This window comes from Rattus norvegicus, chromosome 9 (assembly GCF_036323735.1).
Source record: "Rattus norvegicus strain BN/NHsdMcwi chromosome 9, GRCr8, whole genome shotgun sequence".
NCBI lineage: Eukaryota > Metazoa > Chordata > Mammalia > Rodentia > Muridae > Rattus > Rattus norvegicus.
In genome coordinates, this window is record NC_086027.1 from 93,179,817 (window position 1) to 93,202,210 (window position 22,394).

Genomic DNA, 22,394 nt, shown 5'->3' on the forward strand with positions numbered 1-22,394 from the left:
AACTAATCATCTTGGCAACAAAACAAAGAGAATGAAAGCACACAAACATAACCTCACTTCCAAATATGAATATAACGGGAAGCAATAATCACTATTCCTTAATATCTCTCAATATCAATGGCCTCAACTCCCCAATAAAAAGACATAGATTAAAAAACTGGATACGCAACGAGGACCCTGCATTCTGCTGCCTACAGGAAACACACCTCAGAGACAAAGACAGACATTACCTCAGAGTGAAAGGCTGGAAAACAATTTTCCAAGCAAATGGTCAGAAGAAGCAAGCTGGAGTAGCCATTCTAATATCAAATAAAATCAATTTTCAACTAAAAGTCATCAAAAAAGATAAGGAAGGACACTTCATATTCATCAAAGGAAAAATCCACCAAGATGAACTCTCAATCCTAAATATCTATGCCCCAAATAAAAGGGCACCTACATATGTAAAAGAAACCTTACTAGAGCTCAAAACACATATTGCACCTCACACAATAATAGTGGGAGATTTCAACACCCCACTCTCATCAATGGACAGATCATGGAAACAGAAATTAAACAGAGATGTAGACAGACTAAGAGAAGTCATGAGCCAAATGGACTTAACGGATATTTATAGAACATTCTATCCTAAAGCAAAAGGATATACCTTCTTCTCAGCTCCTCATGGTACTTTCTCCAAAATTGACCATATAATTGGTCAAAAAACGGGCCTCAACAGGTACAGAAAGATAGAAATAATCCCATGCGTGCTATCGGACCACCACGGCCTAAAACTGGTCTTCAATAACAATAAGGGAAGAATGCCCACATATACGTGGAAATTGAACAATGCTCTACTCAATGATAACCTGGTCAAGGAAGAAATAAAGAAAGAAAATAAAACTTTTTAGAATTTAATGAAAATGAAGGTACAACATACCCAAACTTATGGGACACAATGAAAGCTGTGCTAAGAGGAAAACTCATAGCGCTGAGTGCCTGCAGAAAGAAACAGGAAAGAGCATATGTCAGCAGCTTGACAGCACACCTAAAAGCTCTAGAACAAAAAGAAGCAAATACACCCAGGAGGAGTATTAGGCAGGAAATAATCAAACTCAGAGCTGAAATCAACCAAGTAGAAACAAAAAGGACCATAGAAAGAATCAACAGAACCAAAAGTTGGTTCTTTGAGAAAATCAACAAGATAGATAAACCCTTAGCCAGACTAACGAGAGGACACAGAGAGTGCGTCCAAATTAACAAAATCAGAAATGAAAAGGGAGACATAACTACAGATTCAGAGGAAATTCAAAAAATCATCAGATCTTACTATAAAAACCTATATTCAACAAAACTTGAAAATCTTCAGGAAATGGACAATTTCCTAGACAGATACCAGGTATCGAAGTTAAATCAGGAACAGATAAACCAGTTAAACAACCCCATAACTCCTAAGGAAATAGAAGCAGTCATTAAAGGTCTCCCAACCAAAAAGAGCCCAGGTCCAGACGGGTTTACTGCAGAATTCTATCAAACCTTCATAGAAGACCTTATACCAATATTATCCAAACTATTCCACAAAATTGAAACAGATGGAGCCCTACCGAATTCCTTCTATGAAGCCACAATTACTCTTATACCTAAACCACACAAAGACCCAACAAAGAAAGAGAACTTCAGACCAATTTCCCTTATGAATATCGACGCAAAAATACTCAATAAAATTCTGGCAAACCGAATTCAAGAGCACATCAAAACAATCATCCACCATGATCAAGTAGGCTTCATCCCAGGCATGCAGGGATGGTTTAATATAAGGAAAACCATCAACGTGATCCATCATATAAACAAACTGAAAGAACAGAACCACATGATCATTTCATTAGATGCTGAGAAAGCATTTGACAAAATTCAACACCCCTTCATGATAAAAGTCCTGGAAAGAATAGGTATTCAAGGCCCATACCTAAACATAGTAAAAGCCATATACAGCAAACCAGTTGCTAACATTAAACTAAATGGAGAGAAACTTGAAGCAATCCCACTAAAATCAGGGACTAGACAAGGCTTCCCACTCTCTCCCTACTTATTCAATATAGTTCTTGAAGTTCTAGCCAGAGCAATCAGACAACAAAAGGAGATCAAGGGGATACAGATCGGAAAAGAAGAGGTCAAAATATCACTATTTGCAGACGACATGATAGTATATTTAAGTGATCCCAAAAGTTCCACCAGAGAACTACTAAAGCTGATAAACAACTTCAGCAAAGTGGCTGGGTATAAAATTAACTCAAATAAATCAGTTGCCTTCCTCTATACAAAAGAGAAACAAGCCGAGAAAGAAATTAGGGAAACGACACCCTTCATAATAGACCCAAATAATATAAAGTACCTCGGTGTGACTTTAACCAAGCAAGTAAAAGATCTGTACAATAAGAACTTCAAGACACTGAGGAAAGAAACTGAAGAAGACCTCAGAAGATGGAAAGATCTCCCATGCTCATGGATTGGCAGGATTAATATAGTAAAAATGGCCATTTTACCAAAAGCAATCTACAGATTCAATGCAATCCCCATCAAAATACCAATCCAATTCTTCAAAGAGTTAGACAGAACAATTTGCAAATTCATCTGTAATAACAAAAAACCCAGGATAGCTAAAGCTATCCTCAACAATAAGAGGACTTCAGGGGGAATCACTATCCCTGAACTCAAGCAGTATTACAGAGCAATAGTGATAAAAACTGCATGGTATTGGTACAGAGACAGACAGATAGACCAATGGAATAGAATTGAAGACCCAGAAATGAACCCACACACCTATGGTCACTTGATTTTTGACAAAGGAGCCAAAACCATCCAATGGAAAAAAGATAGCATTTTCAGCAAATGGTGCTGGTTCAACTGGAGGGCAACATGTAGAAGAATGCAGATCGATCCATGCTTATCACCCTGTACAAAGCTTAAGTCCAAGTGGATCAAGGACCTCCACATCAAACCAGACACACTCAAACTAATAGAAGAAAAACTAGGGAAGCATCTGGAACACATGGGCACTGGAAAAAATTTCCTGAACAAAACACCAATGGCTTATGCTCTAAGATCAAGAATCAACAAATGGGATCTCATAAAACTGCAAAGCTTCTGTAAGGCAAAGGACACTGTGGTTAGGACAAAACGACAACCAACAGATTGGGAAAAGATCTTTACCAATCCTATAACAGATAGAGGCCTTATATCCAAAATATACAAAGAACTCAAGAAGTTAGACCGCAGGGAAACAAATAACCCTATTAAAAAATGGGGTTCAGAGCTGAACAAAGAATTCACAGCTGAGGAATGCCAAATGGCTGAGAAACACCTAAAGAAATGTTCAACATCTTTAGTCATAAGGGAAATGCAAATCAAAACAACCCTGAGATTTCACCTCACACCAGTGAGAATGGCTAAGATCAAAAACTCAGGTGACAGCAGATGCTGGCGAGGATGTGGAGAAAGAGGAACACTCCTCCATTGTTGGTGGGATTGCAGACTGGTAAAACCATTCTGGAAATCAGTCTGGAGGTTCCTCAGAAAATTGGACATTGAACTGCCTGAGGATCCAGCCATACCTCTCTTGGGCATATACCCAAAAGATGCCTCAACATATAAAAGAGACACGTGCTCCACTATGTTCATCGCAGCCTTATTTATAATAGCCAGAAACTGGAAAGAACCCAGATGCCCTTCAACAGAGGAATGGATACAGAAAATGTGGTATATCTACACAATGGAATATTACTCAGCTATCAAAAACAACGAGTTTATGAAATTCGTAGGCAAATGGTTGGAACTGGAAAATATCATCCTGAGTGAGCTAACCCACTCACAGAAAGACATACATGGTATGCACTCATTGATAAGTGGCTATTAGCCCAAATGCTTGAATTACCCTAGATCCCTAGAACAAAGGAAACTCAAGACGGATGATCAAAATGTGAATGCTTCACTCCTTCTTTAAATGAGGAAAAAGAATACCCTTGGCAGGGAAGGGAGAGGCAAAGATTAAAACAGAGACTGAAGGAACACCCATTCAGAGCCTGCCCCACAGGTGGCCCATACATATACAGCCACCCAATTAGACAAGATGGATGAAGCAAAGAAGTGCAGACCGACAGGAGCCGGATGTAGATCGCTCCTGAGAGACACAGCCAGAATACAGCAAATACAGAGGCGAATGCCAGCAGCAAACCACTGAACTGAGAATAGGTCCCCCGTTGAAGGAATCAGAGAAAGAACTGGAAGAGCTTGAAGGTGCTCGAGACCCCAAAAGTACAACAATGTCAAGCAACCAGAGCTTCCAGGGACTAAGCCACTACCTAAAGACTATACATGGACTGACCCTGGACTCTGTCCCCATAGGTAGCAATGAATATCCTAGTAAGAGCACCAGTGGAAGGGGAAGCCCTGGGTCCTGCTAAGACTGAACCCCCAGTGAACTAGACTATGCGGGGAGGGTGGCAATGGGGGGAGGTTTGGGAGGGGAACACCCACAAGGAAGGGGAGGGGGGAGGGTGATGTCTGTCCGGAAACCGGGAAAGGGAATAACACTTGAAATGTATATAAGAAATACTCAAGATAATAAAAAAAAAAAAAAGATGTCTGAACTATGCTGGTTCACACCAGCATACCTTTAACTTGGGAGGCAGAGGCAGGTGATTCTCTATGTTCGAGGCCAGCCTGGTCCAGGGCTACACAAAGAAACCATGTCTTGAAAAAAACAAAACAAAACAGAAAATGTGGATAAGGTGTAAATGAAACATAAATGAATCTCTGATTTAGACTTAGGTCTCATTCCTTAAGATTCTAAAACTCCAGACCACTTTTAACTGCAAGCATTTTGGATAAGGGACACAGAACTTGTGACCCCTATGAGGGAATGTTAATATTATTCAGCCATATAAAGGAATAGAGTACTAAACCATTCTACAACAGGCATGGACTAGGAAGCATGCTGAGTGAAAAAAGCCACACCCCAAGGGTCCACTGGATAGGATTCCATTCAAACCTTCCAGAATGACAAAGCCATGGACACAAGCAGAGGTTGCTGAAGTGGGGAAGGGAGGAATAGAGAGTGTTGCTGGCCATGGGGCTTTACCTTGGCATGGTCAAAGTCATTGAAACTAGACAGAGGCAATGGAGGCTTGTCTTAATTAATGTGTTTTGTCCATGTGGTTCTTTTTTAACTTATGTTAAAGGATTTCATAATGCCTTTGCCAAGCCTTCTATTTAACATCACTTGCCTCAGACAAGGAGGCTCTTGCCATTTTTCTTGCATCCTTCCCTGTCTCCGTTGAGCCAATCTCTCATCCTTTGCTTACACTTCACCCATCTCCACATCCCTATGTCTCATTTCAATGTGCTGTGTTCTCTGTCCTTTAATAAAAGCCCTTCTTTCTTCCTGGGCTTCCATTCCTCATCGCCTCTCTCCTCAGCACCAAACTTATTAAAACAGTAAGCCACACAGGTTGCCAGCTCCCCATGCCCCTGTATGATCTGCTTCCTTCCTGTCCCTCTCCTAGTCTTCCCTGCAGCTTGACCCAGAGGCAGTTCTCAGTATGTCATTGGAGGAAAGCCCCAGGCTCCAGGTAGACCCCAAGAACTAAAGCTTGCCCCTTCTTCCTCATACCTAGAAAGACAGCAATAGTCAACAGAAACGCGGTTTTAAACATTTTTGGAGCTCTTCATCATTTTAATCAGCAACCTTTTGTCTTTTTTTTTTTAATCAGAGCTTGAGGGGGCATTCAGTTGATTTCTTGACAGACAGCCCAGGAGTCCAAGGTGCTGCCCAAGGATGGCTATAGAACAGGGGAGACCCAAGGAGAGAACAGGGATGAAGCAAGCACCTAGGCAGCTTTCACAAACTGACCTGAAGCCGTTCCCATGGAGCCAAGCAAAGAAAATCATAGAACGGCGACGATGAAGACAACAGAGCCACAACCTGGCTCTCAAGGTCAAACAACGAAGAAGAAGAAAAAACACTTATTTTCCATTCAATATTTTAAATAGCACTGAATGTTTTGACTGCTACCTCTCCATGAATCCGGGTGTAGGGTTTCCCACTTGCATGCGGCATGTCCACCCTCGGCTAAGTTTAGACTTTCCAGTCCTTTGGAGATTGGATTTTGCCATATTGGCAAAACTAAAGTTGAGGTGTTTACTAATCAAAAACAAAATATTAAAGGTGCAGAAAATAAAGGAGGAGGAAGAACAGGAGCTGAAGGAGAAGGAAAAAGAGAAAAAAGGAGAGAAGGAAGAAAAGAGGAGTCGTTTTCCCATATTGACCTTGGTACTAAAGCTACAAAATACAACGAGAAAGATCACCCACATTCACAACAATGGAAACGATGTCACAGTTTTCTCAGGGCCTTCACCATCATTTAGGACGGCCAGAGGAAATGTCTACTTAAAATGTTCTCCTTAAAGGGACAAAGGTTATGAGGTTAGAATCTCTCAGCCCTCGAGCATAAATCTAAACATTCTGCTAGAACCAAATGTAAACGAGGAACACACCTTTACCTTGTTGACCAAAGGTCACCTCAAGCAAACACTCCTGACATCGCCCCCGTCCTTAGAAGAGTGACAAAAAGACCAGCTGTATTTACCCGTCTGCCTATGTGCAGACATTTTTTTGTTGTTGTTGTTCTCAAATGAGCAAAGTCAGTCTGTCACTTTTAGGACAATAACCAAGAGTTTTTGTTGTCAGAGAGAAAAATCCAGGCTTTCAAGGACAAATTGGAGAGTTGCAAAAAGTTGTTATCTTCCACTAATACCTTGGCAGATTCCCAAAACTTAGTCTTTTCTGATGAGACTGTAATGCTATTAGCCACAGCTGTGATTTTCTTGATGCACTATCACAGAGTGTGTATCAACATTTGGAAGCTCAGTTCTAACTCAGCAAGGCGGTATTTTCCATATGATTGATGGGAGATACCTCAGGCCCCATTCATGAGCAAAATAGTTGTACACAGACCAGCAGATTGTCATGTAACAAAAGTTTATTGATAGAGTCTCAGATCCCATCCACATTCAATTAACCTTTAAGAATTCGCCACTTGTCAAGTTCTGTAGACTTTTCAAGAATACCCACTATTATTGAAATGGCTATTAAAACTTTTGTCCCTTCTCCAACTGAACGCCCACGTGAGGCTGATTTTCTTCCCAGACCGAAACCAAAACACCACATGGTGACAGATTGCATGGAAAAGCAATCTGCAAATCTGCAAAACTCCAGCTGCTTTCTTTAAAGCCAGACCTTGAAGAATTTTGTAAAAGAAAAAAAGAAAAAGTAAGAAAAAAAATGACACTCTACACTCTCTCACTACATATTTTATTGTTGTTTTGAGGAATACAGATTTTTTCATTTAGAAGGCATTGTTTATGTGAATGCATGAGGAGTTTATCAATTCAACAGATCGATAGTGTTTTTTCTTCCATCTATTTCTGCAGTAGGTACCAATAGCTTTCAAAAGCTGCTTCATTAAGAATGTAATACATGCCCAAGACCAAGATAAGTAAATAAAAGGTAGGTGACAGGCTGGGGATTTAGCTCAGTGGTAGAGCACTTACCTAGGAAGCGCAAGGCCCTGGGTTCGGTCCCCAGCTCCGAAAAAAAGAACCAAAAAAAAAAACAAAAGGCAGGTGACACCAGACCGTTTTGTAAAGAGAACTACTCTACTGACTTGGCATCCAGAGGACATTTTCAGGAGAGTCCGTAAGTCTGCTGGCAAAAGTGGGTCAAGTGCAAAGAAGAGACATGGAAGGCCTGTGAGGCTACCAACTTTGTTGAGCAGGGCCAGTAGCTCTGCCCCCACTGCAGTCATACACGGAATCATTTTCTCTTGTTCTGTCTGGTTTTGTCTTGTTTAGCTCTATTTTGCTTTGAGATGGGATCTTGCTATTTAGCTCAAACTGGTCTCCAACCGACCATCATCCTGTCTCTTCCTCTCAAGTGTTAAAATTATGGGCACACCAACATCCCACCTGCTCCAATTCCACCATGGCATTTTGGCCACACAGGCTGCATATACCGCTGTGATCCATAAGACGGTGTCATCGACTAATATTAAAGTTGTCTTCCAGGTCAACCAGATGGCTCAGTAGATAAAGGCACTTGTCACTAAGACTGGTGACTTGAGTTTAATCGTTCCTGAGAGCCCCATAGTAAAAGGAAACCAACTCCTAGAAGTTGTCCTCTGACCTTCATAAGTATGTCATAGCATAGACTTACACACACACACACACACACACACACACACACACACACACTACACACCTGAGATCCAGTATTCAGAAAGCAGAGGCAGGATGATTGTTCTAAAGTTCAAGGCCAGCCTGGTCTATACAATAAGTTCAGGACAGTCAGGGCTACACCATGCTTTCCTACCTTAGGAAAAAAAATCAATCGATCAGTCAGTCAGTCAATCAATCAAGCTGTCTCTGTTTACATAAGCCACTATCCTCTAACAATACATTCCACAGATAATATCCCCACTCTTTAATAGTGTATGACGGTCAGTGCTAGCAAAACAACCTTCAACAATGCTTTCCATATGGACACATTAGAAGCCTGCTGGTGGCCCTGTCCCATTTCAAATTAGCTCAGCTGTTGTATCTCCTGACAGCTGTGTCCGCAGGCATAAGTAAATGGCCACTGGGGAATCACTAACACTTCACAGCTTGGGAAGAGGTTTGAACTGTAAGGTAAGGTCACAGAGAAAATGGGGTGATCTGCTAACAGACGAAATGCTCAGGTCATACTGGCTGAGGGTCTGGAAGTTGGGGAAGGGTAATCAAACCCTCTAAGGGATCGACTAATTAACCTCAGCTCTGGGATCAAGAGCCAAGGACAATTCTCAGGTCCCTAAGCAAGGGCCCCATGCCCTCCTGTGGATGCTGTCCGGGTGCACAGATGATTGGCCACCTCTTTCCAGCAGGACTGGCAGTTCCTGGACTTATGAAATGAAAACTCAGCACTTCAGAGAGGTAGAAACAAAGGAATCACTCCAGCCAGCCTTCCTGGGATGGGTTTTCATCTCTCAGGCAAAAGAATCTAGGCAGACCTTTAGTGTTGTGTTTATTTTATTGCTCTTGTTGAATTATAGGCTGGAGAGAGGGTAAAGTACTCAGTATACAATCATGAGATCCAAGTTTCAATCTGAGTGCAGCATCCCATAATTTCAACATAGAGAAGGCAGACCTGGGAAGTCCCTGTGGCCTGCCAGCAAGGCAGTGACCAGCCTAGCCATCAAGGAGCTCCAGGTTCTAAAGCCCTCATCAAGAAGCCCTATTCTAAAAACATAAAACAAAGAATGACTGAGCAAAACACCTGATGTCAACCTCTGCCTCCACATGCTCGACTGTGGATAAGCTCTCACATGTGCATCTGTGTGCACATGCAAACACATGCCTGTACACACGCGCGCACACACACACAAAGGTATTATTTATTGTGGTGTGGTTTAAAAAGGGGCCATGACCTGGTCCCGCAAGTTCTCATTCCAAATGGATCTGTGCCCTCTAGCTGTTTCCCTGTTACCACTTCCCCTTGACGGGTTGTTACCACACCTGAGACTCACATCGAGTTCCTCTGGCCGTGCTAGCATGGCCCCATGCCATGCTTGGTTTATAACCAAAGATATAAACCGCCCACCTAGATAAGATATAGTTTGCTCATCTAGATTCACAAAATCTTGTACACATCCATCCCTTAAGAATAATCACAACAACCTGTAAACGCACAGAGAGAAATCTTAACATTAACCCCATAATCTCTCAGCTGCTCCCTCCTCTTGTTCCGTTCTCCTCCTCTCTAAAACTTTTCTCCCACCCATCCTTCCTTCTTGTCCAACAACAGGCCTCGTTCTATCCTGTACTTGCATACTGACAGCAACCTACAGGAATTAAATCAACAAACTCTAGTTATCCCCCTGACACAATTCTGAAAAGAACGTTTGTTCTTTTTGTGAAGCCTTCCTTGTGTCACAATACACAGAGCATTAACTATTATTTTCTCAAACTTTGCTTTAGACAAAGTTCAGAGAGCCAAGTCCCTGGTATAATATATGCTGGAGAAAATGGTGGAAGAAGTCAGCTGACACCCTTCTGCCTCTTTGAGAAGCTATGACAGCATGCCCTCAAGATCCCGTTTTTCCCCCTTTGCCTCACCTCAGACCCAACTCCAGATCCCCTGAGTCAGACCATATAGTTGGATAAGGTCCTCCTTACTGAATTTGTGTGTACATGAATGCTTGAGAAATGTCACGCCTAAATATTTAAGGTAATACCAAGTGACCAAGTGACCAAGACATGTGTTTCCATCTGAGACCTGGATTTCCTTATAAACAGTAATCATCACTTGACGACACTGCACATGTAGAAGAGACTGCTGTCACCTGAGTGTCCTGAGAGATGTGTGAGGCTAGACATATGGGAGTGAAAGCAGAGCTCAAGGTTATCCTTAGCTGCATAATGAGCTCAAGGCTAACCTGGGCTACATGATACCCCATCTCAAAAAAAAAAAAACAGTAAAAACTATAAACCAATTTTAAAGGCAAGAGGAGGGGGACATGTGGCAGAAAGAACAGACAGTGTATCTCAAAATGGGAGACTAAAAGTCCAGGAATTTCTCTTCACCTTTCTCTGTCATGAATTAGCTCTTAGACCTTGGGCAAATGACTTCAATCTGTCTTGCTTGGCTTCCTTGGCATTTACAATAAAATAAGTGGAGAGGCTTCAAAAAAAATCCCACCTCCATTCTAAATTCTGTGACCCTCAAAATGTCAACGAATAAGATAATCTTCACCCTAATGTGTTTGGAATGTTTCCAGCACTTTACAATGTCTCTGCAATTCTTAGCCCCTGGAGAGGGACACATTTCAATCTTACAGAAGTCACTGGTGCCAATTAGAAAGCACACTGAGACGTCTGTCCTTTGAGGTGTAATTTAGAATCATCTCTTGAAATAATTTACAATACATGATTCAAGTATGTTGCCATATTTTGACACAGGGAGAGATGCTGTCTTCTTTCTAGGACATGAAAGGCCGAGATGGCCTTTTAATTACACCAGCACCAAGAGTGGTAATTCTAACTGGAGCTGAAGGAATTTTAGACAAGCTTAGCATTGTCCATTAAAAGGAAGCATAACAGCTGGGCCACACTTACTTTGATGATTTCTGCAGTTAAAGCGTTTCTAATACTTACATTTTATTATTTACAAAAATGTTTCTCCTCAGAGGCCCACAAGGAAATATCTGCAAGTGAAATCTGAGACCTCACTTCTTTCCGTTAGCTAATAATAAACTATCAACACCTTCGCTTTAGGTGCAAAGTATATACACTGTGACTCAAAAGGTGTTTATTGTATTATATTGTATTTTCTTATGTGTGTCTGTGCATACATGCATACATGCGTGTACATGTATATGTAGGCCAGAGATTAATGACTGGGGTCTTCTTCAAACATTCACCATCTTGTTTTTTGAGATAGGGTCTCTTACTGAACTGGGAGCTCACCAATTCAATGAAACTGACTAGTCAGTAGGCTCAGAAATCAATCTCTCTCTCTCTCTCTCTCTCTCTCTCTCTCTCTCTCTCTCTGCAGCACTGCAGCAGCACTGGGATTAAAGATACAAACTAACATACCCAGTTTCTTTTGTGGGTACTGGGATTTGAACTCAAGTCCTCAATACTTGCCCATCAATCACCTTACTCTCTGAGCCATTTCCTTGGTCTAGATTGAAAGCACTTAATGACCCCTGTTACTAAGTTACTCTATATAGAAAAAAATTAGACCTGGCCTCCCCCTTTAGGAGAACACTGTCTTACAATAAGAACAAGTCTTTAACAGAAAAACACACACGGTATGCACTCATTGATAAGTGGCTATTAGCCCAAATGCTTGAATTACCCTAGATGCACAGAACACATGAAACTCAAGAAGGATGACCAAAATGCGAATGCTTCACTCCTTCTTTAAAGGGGGAACAAGAATACCCTTGGGAGGGAATAGGGAGGCAAAGTTTAGAACAGAAGCTGAAGGAACAACCATTCAGAGCCTGCCCCACATGTGGCCCATACATATACAGCCACCAAACTAGATAAGATGGATGAAGCAAAGAAGTGCAGGCCGACAGGAACCAGATGTAGATCTCTCCTGAGAGACACAGCCAGAATACAGCAAATACAGAGGCGAATGCCAGCAGCAAACCACTGAACTGAGAATGGGACGCCCGTTGAAGGAATCAGAGAAAGGACTGGAAGAGCTTGAAGGGGCTCAAGACCCCTTATGAACAACAATGCCAAGCAACCAGAGCTTCCAGGGACTAAGCCACTACCCAAAGACTGACCCTGGGCTCCAACCTCACAGGTAGCAATGAATAGCCTAGTAAGAGCACCAGTGGAAGGGGAAGCCCTTGGTCCTGCCAAGACTGAACACCTAGTGAACGTGATTGTTGGGGGGAGGGTGGTAATGGGGGGAGGATGGGGAGGGGAAGCCCTTATAGAAGGGGAGGGGGAGGGGCTAGGGGGATGTTGGCCGGGAAACCGGGAAGGGGCGTAACAATCGAAATGTAAATAAGAAATACTCAAGTTAATAAAGATAAAAAAAAGACTAGAGAAAAAAAAGAACAAGTCTTTATTTTTTTTCTATAACGTGCCACCTACTAACTGGTTCATCAGACACATGTCACCATTATTTCACTTAGCATCCTCTCTGGCTGTCTTCCTCCCTCTTCAAGGAGAAATTTCTCCAGAGTTCTGGCCGAGCCTTGGGGACCTGACCCCATCACATACTAAACTGATAGAGTAAAGGTCCCTCTGCATTCTGGTGATTGGCAGCCTGCTAGCCTTCAACGCTAAAAGCAAACTACTCCCTTGACTCATTGTGAGTCTCCTCATCTTCCCTTCTACCCCACTGCTCTCTTGAAACCCTGCCAGGTCAGAGTACCCTTTTTCTCAAGGTCTCGCCAGGGCCTCTGCCTTACACTAATAATCTACAAGAGTCAGCTCTTAAGTCACTGATGGAAAGTGATTCTGACATCTATGTCTGCCCTCCTGTGCACATGCCACTGCCACCTACAGAGAGCCTTACCCATGGTGATGGTTTCATACTAACTGGAGAACAGCATCAAAGAGTTCACAGGTCCAGCTATTCTGGCCTGTTTCTTTCTAGGTAAAGAAAGGTCTCTGATGCTTACAATTGTCACTGGCGCCTAAAACTTTCTGGGCCTGGCTAACTGTGAATCTTCAACCAGGAAGTATTTTCTTCTGAGGCTTTATTTTCAAAACTGACCACTTGCTTGCCAGGGCCCTCTATGTGTTAAATTAGAAGTGATGTTTACACGTCTACTTGAAGAACTGGTTCCCTATCACATTTCTGCTCTTAGCTTTCTTTCCCCTGTTTGGTTCACACTCCTGTAGCAGCTCCAACATGTGAAGGGCTATGCTACTTGTTATATTGGATGGAATATAATTCAGAATCAAGTGTTAATGTGAGGGAACCCATCATCACAGACTATGGGGATGCCCTCCCTCATTTCCTGGTGATCTCAGATCTATCACAGACGTTTCTCTGGGCTCTCATAGAACACTTGGAAAGTTCTCCAAGTATGCTGTACTTCATGGGTAACTCTTCCAGCATGCTGCCCCCAAGGTCTTCTGGCTCCTTCTAGACATCTAGACCATGTCCTTCCAGACCTGATCTGTGTCTCCCAGAACCGAAGAAGCCTAGATAGACACTCAAGAACTCAGGCACAAGGTGAATGCAGATCATGACAGACATACAAAAGCATAAACACACATCAAAAGCCCAGCTTTGAAGATAAGGGAAATACCATCAGAACTGAAAGAGACCCCTTAATGATACTTCCAGAAACAAAGATATTTGGACCTGAACCTTAACCCCCAGACCCTTTGCCTCAGGAGTCAGTCAGCCCACTGTCTTTAGGCTTTGAGGCTGGGATGCCAGAGCCACTAATGAGAGAGAACTCAACTGGAATTTTTCTGTGAGGCCATCTCTTAGTTTATCTAGGGAACTTGGGAGGACAGGATCCAGAGGGCAGGCAGGCAGGTTAATTTTCCAATGGAAATCACCATAAGCAAGAACAAAATCACAGAGATCTGAAGTCAGAGGCTGCGAAGGTTGGGGTGGGGCCTGGAAACTTAAAAGATGCTGTTTGTGAGTTCCCATCACTACTATGCAAAAGAGTACAGACATGAACAAGCCCAGGACCTAGAATACCCTGAAAGCTCTAACAAGAAACACCAGCTTCTGTGGAAGGAAAAGAATGCTGACATAAGGCACTCAGGGCCCTAAGAGGGCAGTGTCTCCCACCTAGGCCCTGTGGGACAGAAAATAGGACATCAAATGGTAGATAGAGCTGTTGGTTCAAGCGAATGATTCAAGAATACAATTCTGGTGAACTGAAGCCATGTAGAAGAAGTCAGTCCAACATTATATCAAAGAGCACACACCTATAACCAATTACTGAGTAGGGAAGGAGGTACCACAAGCTCAGGACCCCAGTGTTGCAGCTGGAGACCAAACTAAGACAGTTTCACCAGACACAAGAACAATTCCAGCTGAGTTCTCTCTCTCAGGGTGTGGCTCTAGTGTCCTGGCCTCAAAGCCAGAGGACAGTGCTTCAGACAGTGGATTGACTCCTAAGGCAAAGAGCTAGGGAAGCTTCTAGGTATCTGTCTGAAAGCAGAGTCCTGTTCATTCTTCCTATTGATGAACACAAAGCCTACACATGGGAAGCAAAGATAGCCACTGTTGTGTCCAAACACTTCCCTGTCTTGAGTTCATTATTCCAAGGATATAATTCCATGTGGAAATTAACTGTACAATCCTTGAGAACATGTTGCACATTCACCATGGGAAATCAGCAAGAGAAAAGGCAGTGATGAATGCACTCTGCTCATGGCACCTCTGTGTGCAATCTACTCTCCCTTCCATCACCCAGGTAGAGCATCAGAGTCCTAGTGGCAGGCCGAAAGGCATTCTTCTGTCAATGGCTTCAGGCTGTTTCTGGCAATAGAATTTCTTTAAAACTCCCTTATCCTTGTGTACAAGTCAACTGACTGCATAGAAAGAGACAACCAAATTAGTGGTATAGCAAGACTCTTGTAATGGTTAATTTCACACATCAATTTGGCTGGGCCACCATGCCTATATATTTGGTCACTCGTTATTCAGGATCTTCTGAAAAGGTGCTTGAGAATGAGATTTACATTGAAATCAGTAGATTCTAAGTAGAGCAAATTGTTCTCCATAATGAGTGGGCTTTATCAATCAGAAGAAGACCAGTTTGGAACAAAAGGCTTATGGCCCCCACCCAGAGAAAATTCCAACAGCAGATGATCTTCAAACTTTGTTCACGCTGGTTCTGTTGCAGACAATTGGGACTCAAGTCCAATTGTTTCTGCAGTCTCCAGTTCTTGGGCTCCTGCCACTAACTAAATTCAAGACTTCAGAGTGACAGGAACTCATTCCTATGCCATCCCCTGGGTTCCACATAGTTGAAAGGTCCTAACAAACCTCTTCCCATTGAGAGACAAGGTCCATGACATCTTGTTTGGATCCAAGCAGACCCAAGAGCCCCATGCTGCCTTCCTGAAAGAATACCTATAAGATAATCAAGGGAAGCTGGGGAGAGAGCTCGGCCATAAAAGTGCTTGCCTTGCATGAGGACTTGGGTTCAATCCCTAAAACCCAAATTCACTCACAGGGAAGGGGAGGAGAATGGAGGGGGAATTGTGGAAGGGAGGAGGCAATGAGTTGGAGATAAAATGAATAAGTAAAGCAAAATAAAAATAAAATAGTAAAAAAAAAAAAAAACAGGAAAAAGCAGGTGTGGTGGCAAGCATTTCTAATGCTAGCATTGGTAAGGGAGAAATAGGCAGATTCCCAGAGATCACTGGCCACACAACCCAGCATATTTGGTAAGGTCCATGCCAGAATGAGACCCTGACTCAAGAAACAGAGTGGACAATGCTGGAGGAATGATACCCAAGGTTGGCGTCTTGTGTCTATATGTACATGTGTTACACATACTCATGGGGGGCGGATATCAACAGACAATCATCATCAAAGTTGATGGCTGTTAGCAGGACAACCTTGGTAAGTTCAATGAGATAAACAGGTCAAGTTCCTTCCATGAGACACAAGATCAACACAAAGGGCCTTCTAGAAATAGTGGGATATCTAGGAAGAGAAACTAGTCAGCCGCCAGTCAACCTGGAGTTGAGAACTAGCTCTTCACCAAAATACATCTGACAGGAAAGAAATGGGTTCCCCTACTCAGTGGAAGTGCTATGGCAATAACAGAATTGCTCTTATTTTGACGAATGAGCTGATAAAACAATATAAATGATTAGAAACAATGAAACCAAATCACCAAAGACAGTTCTATTTGTCTCATGCTATGAAGCAGTTTCTTGCATGTAGTGGAAGGCTGGACCAGGTGAATTTTGAACACAATGGCAGTAGTCCCTTGCATTAGACCAATAGATGCAACTATTGAAGTCATTGTAACTGCACAGCAATGGTCACAAAAAAAACACAGGACTCAAGAAAGCAGACACACACAGCCTCCTTCTCTCTAGTTACCCTGTTCTTGACATAGCTGGTAGCTCTGTCTATAGACTTTTCCTTCCCAGATAACGACACACCACATGGTCATAGACCTTCAAGAAACATGGTGATCATCGGCTGTGGGGCTAGGGACACAGCTCAATCTGTAAAGTGTTTGCAGATCAAGCATGTAGGCCCAAGTCCAGTTCCAAGAACCTACATAAAAAGTCAGGCACAGTGATATATACTGTGCTTCCAGCACTCTGGAGACAAGGTCCTTGAAACCCATTGCCTAGCCAGCCTAGTTTAATGGGTGAGCCCTAAGCCCAGTGAGAGACCCTGACTCAAAAATTTAAATGAGAGTGACTGAGGAAGATATCCAAGGTTGACCTCTGACCACCACATGCACAAGCAAACATGCAAGTGCATATCTCACACACAAGCAAGCATGCGACTACATGTGAACATGGACACATACACAGACAACCATAAAAAAAAAATGTGTTCATGAAAGTGACTGGTCACAGCATTCTGAGGGTAAATGCAAAGCCAACAGCAGTGAGAGGCCACCATTGGCCTGGTGCTGGGAGATGACAGCAGCTGGAGCCAGAGATAGCTACAAAGTGTCGGGAGCTCTTCAGAGAAGCTGGTAAAGATGTGTTTGTTCTGAAATGATCTGCTAAGATGAATGTGGACTCTTCACCAAGCCTTTTGAGTCTTTTCCTCCATCTTTGAAGAGGCTTTCTAAGTTATCTACCAAGTGCTGAATGGCTCTCAGCCTTATCAATGAATCTGAATGAAAGTAGCGTCTCCTGGCTAGCGTTTCCTCAGGAGTCCCACATCCTCCATACATACTCTCAACATGCCCCTACAACATCCTCCATACATACTCCCAACATGCCCCTACAACATCCTCCATACATACTCCCAACATGCCCCTACAACGTGACTGCTGCCTTCTGGTTAAACATTTCCCCAAAGGGACAGCCATTAGACAACAGAGCTCAAATTGAGGCCTCTCACCTCCTCAGCCACTGACCCAGCTATTCCATTCCTGGGTATATATTCAAAGGACCCCATATCCTACTACAGAGACACTTGTTCAGCCATGTTTACTAGTTAATTCATAATAACCCAGGAAATGGAATCAACCTAGATGCCTATCAACAGATGAATGAATAATGAGATTGCAGTCAGTACGCACATGATGGAAAACATTCAACTCTTAAGAAAAATGACTTTCAGCAAGTCAAGGCAACTGGGAGCTGTTACAGTAAGTGAAGTAGTTTAGACTCGGGAAGACAAAAATCTCACATGTGGGCCCTAGCTTCTGATTTCTACATATACATGTTTATGTGTTAGAGTGTGGACAGAGGCCAGGAAACCAGAAAGGGGGCTGTGAAAGGGAGGAAGAGGTGGCAGATGGTAGAACACACTTGTTACAAAACTAAAAAGAAAGGATATTGGCGGGAGGTGGGGAGTGCAGGCAGGGGATGCGGAGATGGGAGACGGGTTCAGGAAGGGCAGATCAACCACAAAGGATGTAGTATGAGAATGTCATAAGGAAATTGGTTACTTTGTAGGGTAATTTTAAAAAATAATACAAAATATATTTTTTAAGATTTCCAGAGTGGCAGTGCTTATTTGAAATAGTTGTCTCTTACTGACACTGCCTTTCTCGGAACTAATCAGGCCTCAGCACAGTGCAGGGGGGACAGTAGGGATTGGAGCTGTATGCATCTTCCCTGTAGGCTCTCATGGAAGCCGTGACACTTCCCACCACGTCTTTTCTTCTGGGGCTACTTCACCAAGTAGATTCTGCATCACTCCCTCATCTTTTCCACAGTCCTCAGCCCAGCTCTCACTTCATAAGGAAACAATCAGGATTTTCTCCAATTCTCCCATAAAATGCATGGATTAAACAGATCTCCCTCGGGAAAGGGAGCAGACTGGTCTCAATGGGGCAGCCATAGAGGAGCATCTTGGCTTTGTAGAAGCTGCTTGGTCTTGCCTTGCCTCCTGTTACTCCAGTCCTTCTCCTCCTCTCATTAGAAGGGGTGACAGCTTTGGTTCTGGTTTACCCTCATATCTGTTTCCTAAGATTTACCAGAAATTTCCATTCCCACCTTCACTTGAGTTCCTTACCACATTCCAACTCTTCCAGCAAACATCTTACAAGAGAGTGGTGTATTTTAGCAGTTGCAATATGTCTGAAACAGTAAACTCATATATTTTTCATGTGACAAGCAGTATTTGGAAGCCTCTTCCTTTTGTCAGTTCCCTACGCTCATCAAAGCTCACACCATCCAAGAAAATTTAGCTTCTCCTCTCTTAAAATCAGTCTAAATCAAGTAAGAGTCTTGTGGTGTTTAGGGAGCCCATGTTTGCTTATTATACTGCTAGAAGTGTGGGTATAAATAAAGAGAAAAATAAGCAAGACTATGCTAAAGCAGAAGTGGGGAGTGGTGGGAGAAATGGGTGCCCTGGAGGAAACAGGCACCCAGATTAATAACATTTGTACCCTTGCTGGGCTCTTCAGATGAAGCCTATGGCCTATCTGCCAAGAAGGTTTGGAGGAAGCCCTAGATTCAGGAACAATGGTCCCAGTGACTGCCATGGATGGACTCCTGTCAATAACTGGACAGAAGGTGGCAGAAGAGAAAACTACCTGCAGGCCCATGCCTCATACCCAAGAGACCTAATGTCATATGACCACAGATACCAAAGAAAATGGGCAACAGGACGCAAGTCCTCCATAGAGTCTATCATGCCAGATGAAATCTACTGGGTGGGCCTCTTGTCCACACCTTCTCTTGTCATTTTCTCATTCCTGTAACTACCCTGAGGAGGAAATTGGCCCAGTTTCAAAACTTGAAAAGAAATGACTGTGGAGAACTTTGCTTTCTTCCATTTCTCTTGACTCTTCTAGCAAAGAACTCTCTCCTTCATACTAATGTAAGAAGATTTTTCCATGCATAGAACTTCTTATTCCAGTGACTTTAAAAATCATATGGAAACCCACAACTACATGTTATATATATACAAATACATATTTGTTTAGTTATAGTAATATATATTTAGAAGCTACTTGATGTTCCCTTACCTCTGATGGCTTCGTGGCACATTTTCCTTTTCCGGAACACTCTATGTCATTCGAGTGGCCGTCCCCAGGCACACAGGTGCTAGCCTTCACCACAAGTGTTAAACGCAAAGCCACAATGGACTTAGCAACAGAATCGTTCACAAAACCTAAAAGAAAACAGGACATCAGGAAATGTAAGAATGCTTGTCTAACATACTTTCTGCAAGACTAGAATTTTGTCCAGATAGAATTCAGCTGAAGGTCAGAATCACATAATAATATGAAGGGATAAATAAGGAACACAGCTTCTGTCCATTCAGACCTCAGGTCTGTAAGGTGCAACAGTTCCCTCCAAGCATCATGGGAAATTTCCAAAGACAAAGAAGAGAAGCGTCAGGCACATCTGTCATTATCTTGATTCGCCCCTGCTCTTGTCCTGTGAGAGACACTTTGTCTAACAGACAGTCCATCTCTGTGCTTCATCTTCACCCACAGAGAAAATGAATGTATTATTCAATGCTTCCTCCTCCTGGTCTTCTAGAGAGTCAAAAGTTCTGGAAATTTCTGAAGGTCCCTCCGTGTATCAGCCCACCCTAGTGGGTGTCACATTGGGTAACTCACATCTGCCTGTTACTCTAGCTCCAAGAGCTCTGACACTTTCTTCTGTGCTCTCTTTCTCTCTCTCTCTCTCTCTCTCTCTCTCTCTCTCTCTCTCTCTCTCTCTCTCTCTCACACACACACACACACACACACACACACACGAAGAGAGCTTCTGGATATATATATATATCATTAAATATATATAAAGAAAACAAGGAAAAGGTTAATTCTTTTCTGTATAAGCCCTCTATTCACTTCACAGCCATGTGTAATATAATTTTCATGTAATGGAATTTTAAAATTTAGATTCGCTAATATGCTTCAGGTACTACAAGTTCATGTAGGCTTTGACAGGTGAGCCACCTGTACACATTGTTGCAGAATGGTTTCATGGCTGTTGTCCACAAACTCTCTTAACAATCTGGTCCCCTCACTGTCCCAAGGCACAGGGATGCACACTGACTTGCATTTCTTTTTCTCATAAATGCACTACAGTCAAATAAGAAACTGGGTGAGAAACAGAATGCACTGTGTCTGCCTCGCCTGTACAGAAGCCAGCATCCTCTCCTTAATGATGGTCACTTAAGAACATAGATGAGAAATTAGCAACCTTCCAATTTAGACTTCCGCGCACCCCAGGGGTGCAGTGTATTATTCCGAAGGCTCATTACCACAGATTTGTTCAAAGTGTTTCTTGACACGCCGGGTTCACTTTCTATTCTTTTAAATGCTAAGTGGAGGGCAGTCACAGAGTAAAACATGAAGCAGGCCTTGAATTACGGGAATGAAAGGAGTTATGAGGTGCCACAGTTCTTAGAGTCCCTAATGGCACAAGTGGGTTGTCAGGAATGTTGATGAGGCCCTCGGCTCTCAGGACTAAGCTATCCCTCACAGCTGTGAGGAATTAGTTTCTGGGCTGCACTCCTGTATTTCCTGAACATTCGAGCAAGTCTCGTTGACATTATACCAGTTCCCCGGATGCCCTACAGGATTAGGATGATGACTGTCCCTTTCCAAAGATATTGTGTCAACTTGGTGTCTCATTGTAAACCAGAAACCGGTTTCTAGTGTAGAGTGGTGTTTTAGTCCATCAGGAGTGGATGGCTTTCTTCTTAGCATTTCCTATTGAACCTCCGTTGTACACAAGCTTGAGGAAGAAAGGAAGGATGACTTGTTCCCTGGAGCCTCTGCTCTACACAGAAACATCCTGCTCGACCTAACTCTGCAAACACTATTGCACTCTCCCTTGCTGCCAATGTTCCTCCTTCTCCCACTTTGAAAACCACTAGGATCCAGCTCCGATCTCACCTCACTTGGAGGCTTTTCCTCAATACTCCAGCCCATTCTGAGTTGGCTGGGTCTACCCATGCTCAACTTTACAACACACTCCAGTCCCTGACTATTTAGTCATAGATGGCTCCTTCTTACCACCTTTACTGACCTCATGGTAGGAAAGAACAAGCCTTGTAGAAGGAATGGGTAACAGGTTACGACATGGGTACATAGAGACAAAGCAGCAAAGACAGGGCCCACAAAAGAGTTCCGAATGTCTTGTGAAATATGTACTATGCCCACTTGGGGGGTATATACAGGTGCATGCTATGTTCAGTCATGTGTATGCATGTCCACGAGGAGGCTGATAACAACGTCAGGGTTGTTCCTCAGATGCTGTCAACCATTATTTTAAGGCAATGTCTCTCAATTGCCTGGAACACACCATGTAGGCAAAGCTGGTTGACCAGCAAGCCGCAGGAATCCAGCTGTTCCCTCCTCCTCACCTCTGGGATTGATAGCACATATCACCACACCCAATTTTTATTGTATGGATTCCATAGTCAAAGTCATGTGCTTACAGAGCAAGCACTTCACCAACTGAGCCATCACACCAGCCCATAATCTAGTCAAACTCTGAAGAACAGTGAATGCAAAAATACTAGGCTATTATCCACTTATGATTACCCTAGGTAGACAAAGGGTGACTGAGAAACACTGAGATCTTATCCCAAGTGACATTTTTACACATAAAATAATTGAGACAAAATATGGTATCATTCATTATTTAAAACATTTTCATGTCTTTGCTTTATTCTCACATTCAATACTTTTAACTTTTAAAAA

At 42.8% G+C, this 22,394-nt stretch overlaps 1 protein-coding gene across 1 annotated transcript in view; it reads right to left on the reverse strand.

Moving 5' to 3' along the window:
- Positions 1-22,394, reverse strand: part of Dner (delta/notch-like EGF repeat containing) — a 315,461-nt gene that overhangs the window by 144,709 nt on the left and 148,358 nt on the right. The window contains exon 5 of the mRNA NM_001399331.1: positions 19,698-19,843. Within this exon, the coding sequence (NP_001386260.1) occupies positions 19,698-19,843 (146 nt within the window). The remainder of the gene's footprint in view (positions 1-19,697; positions 19,844-22,394) is intronic.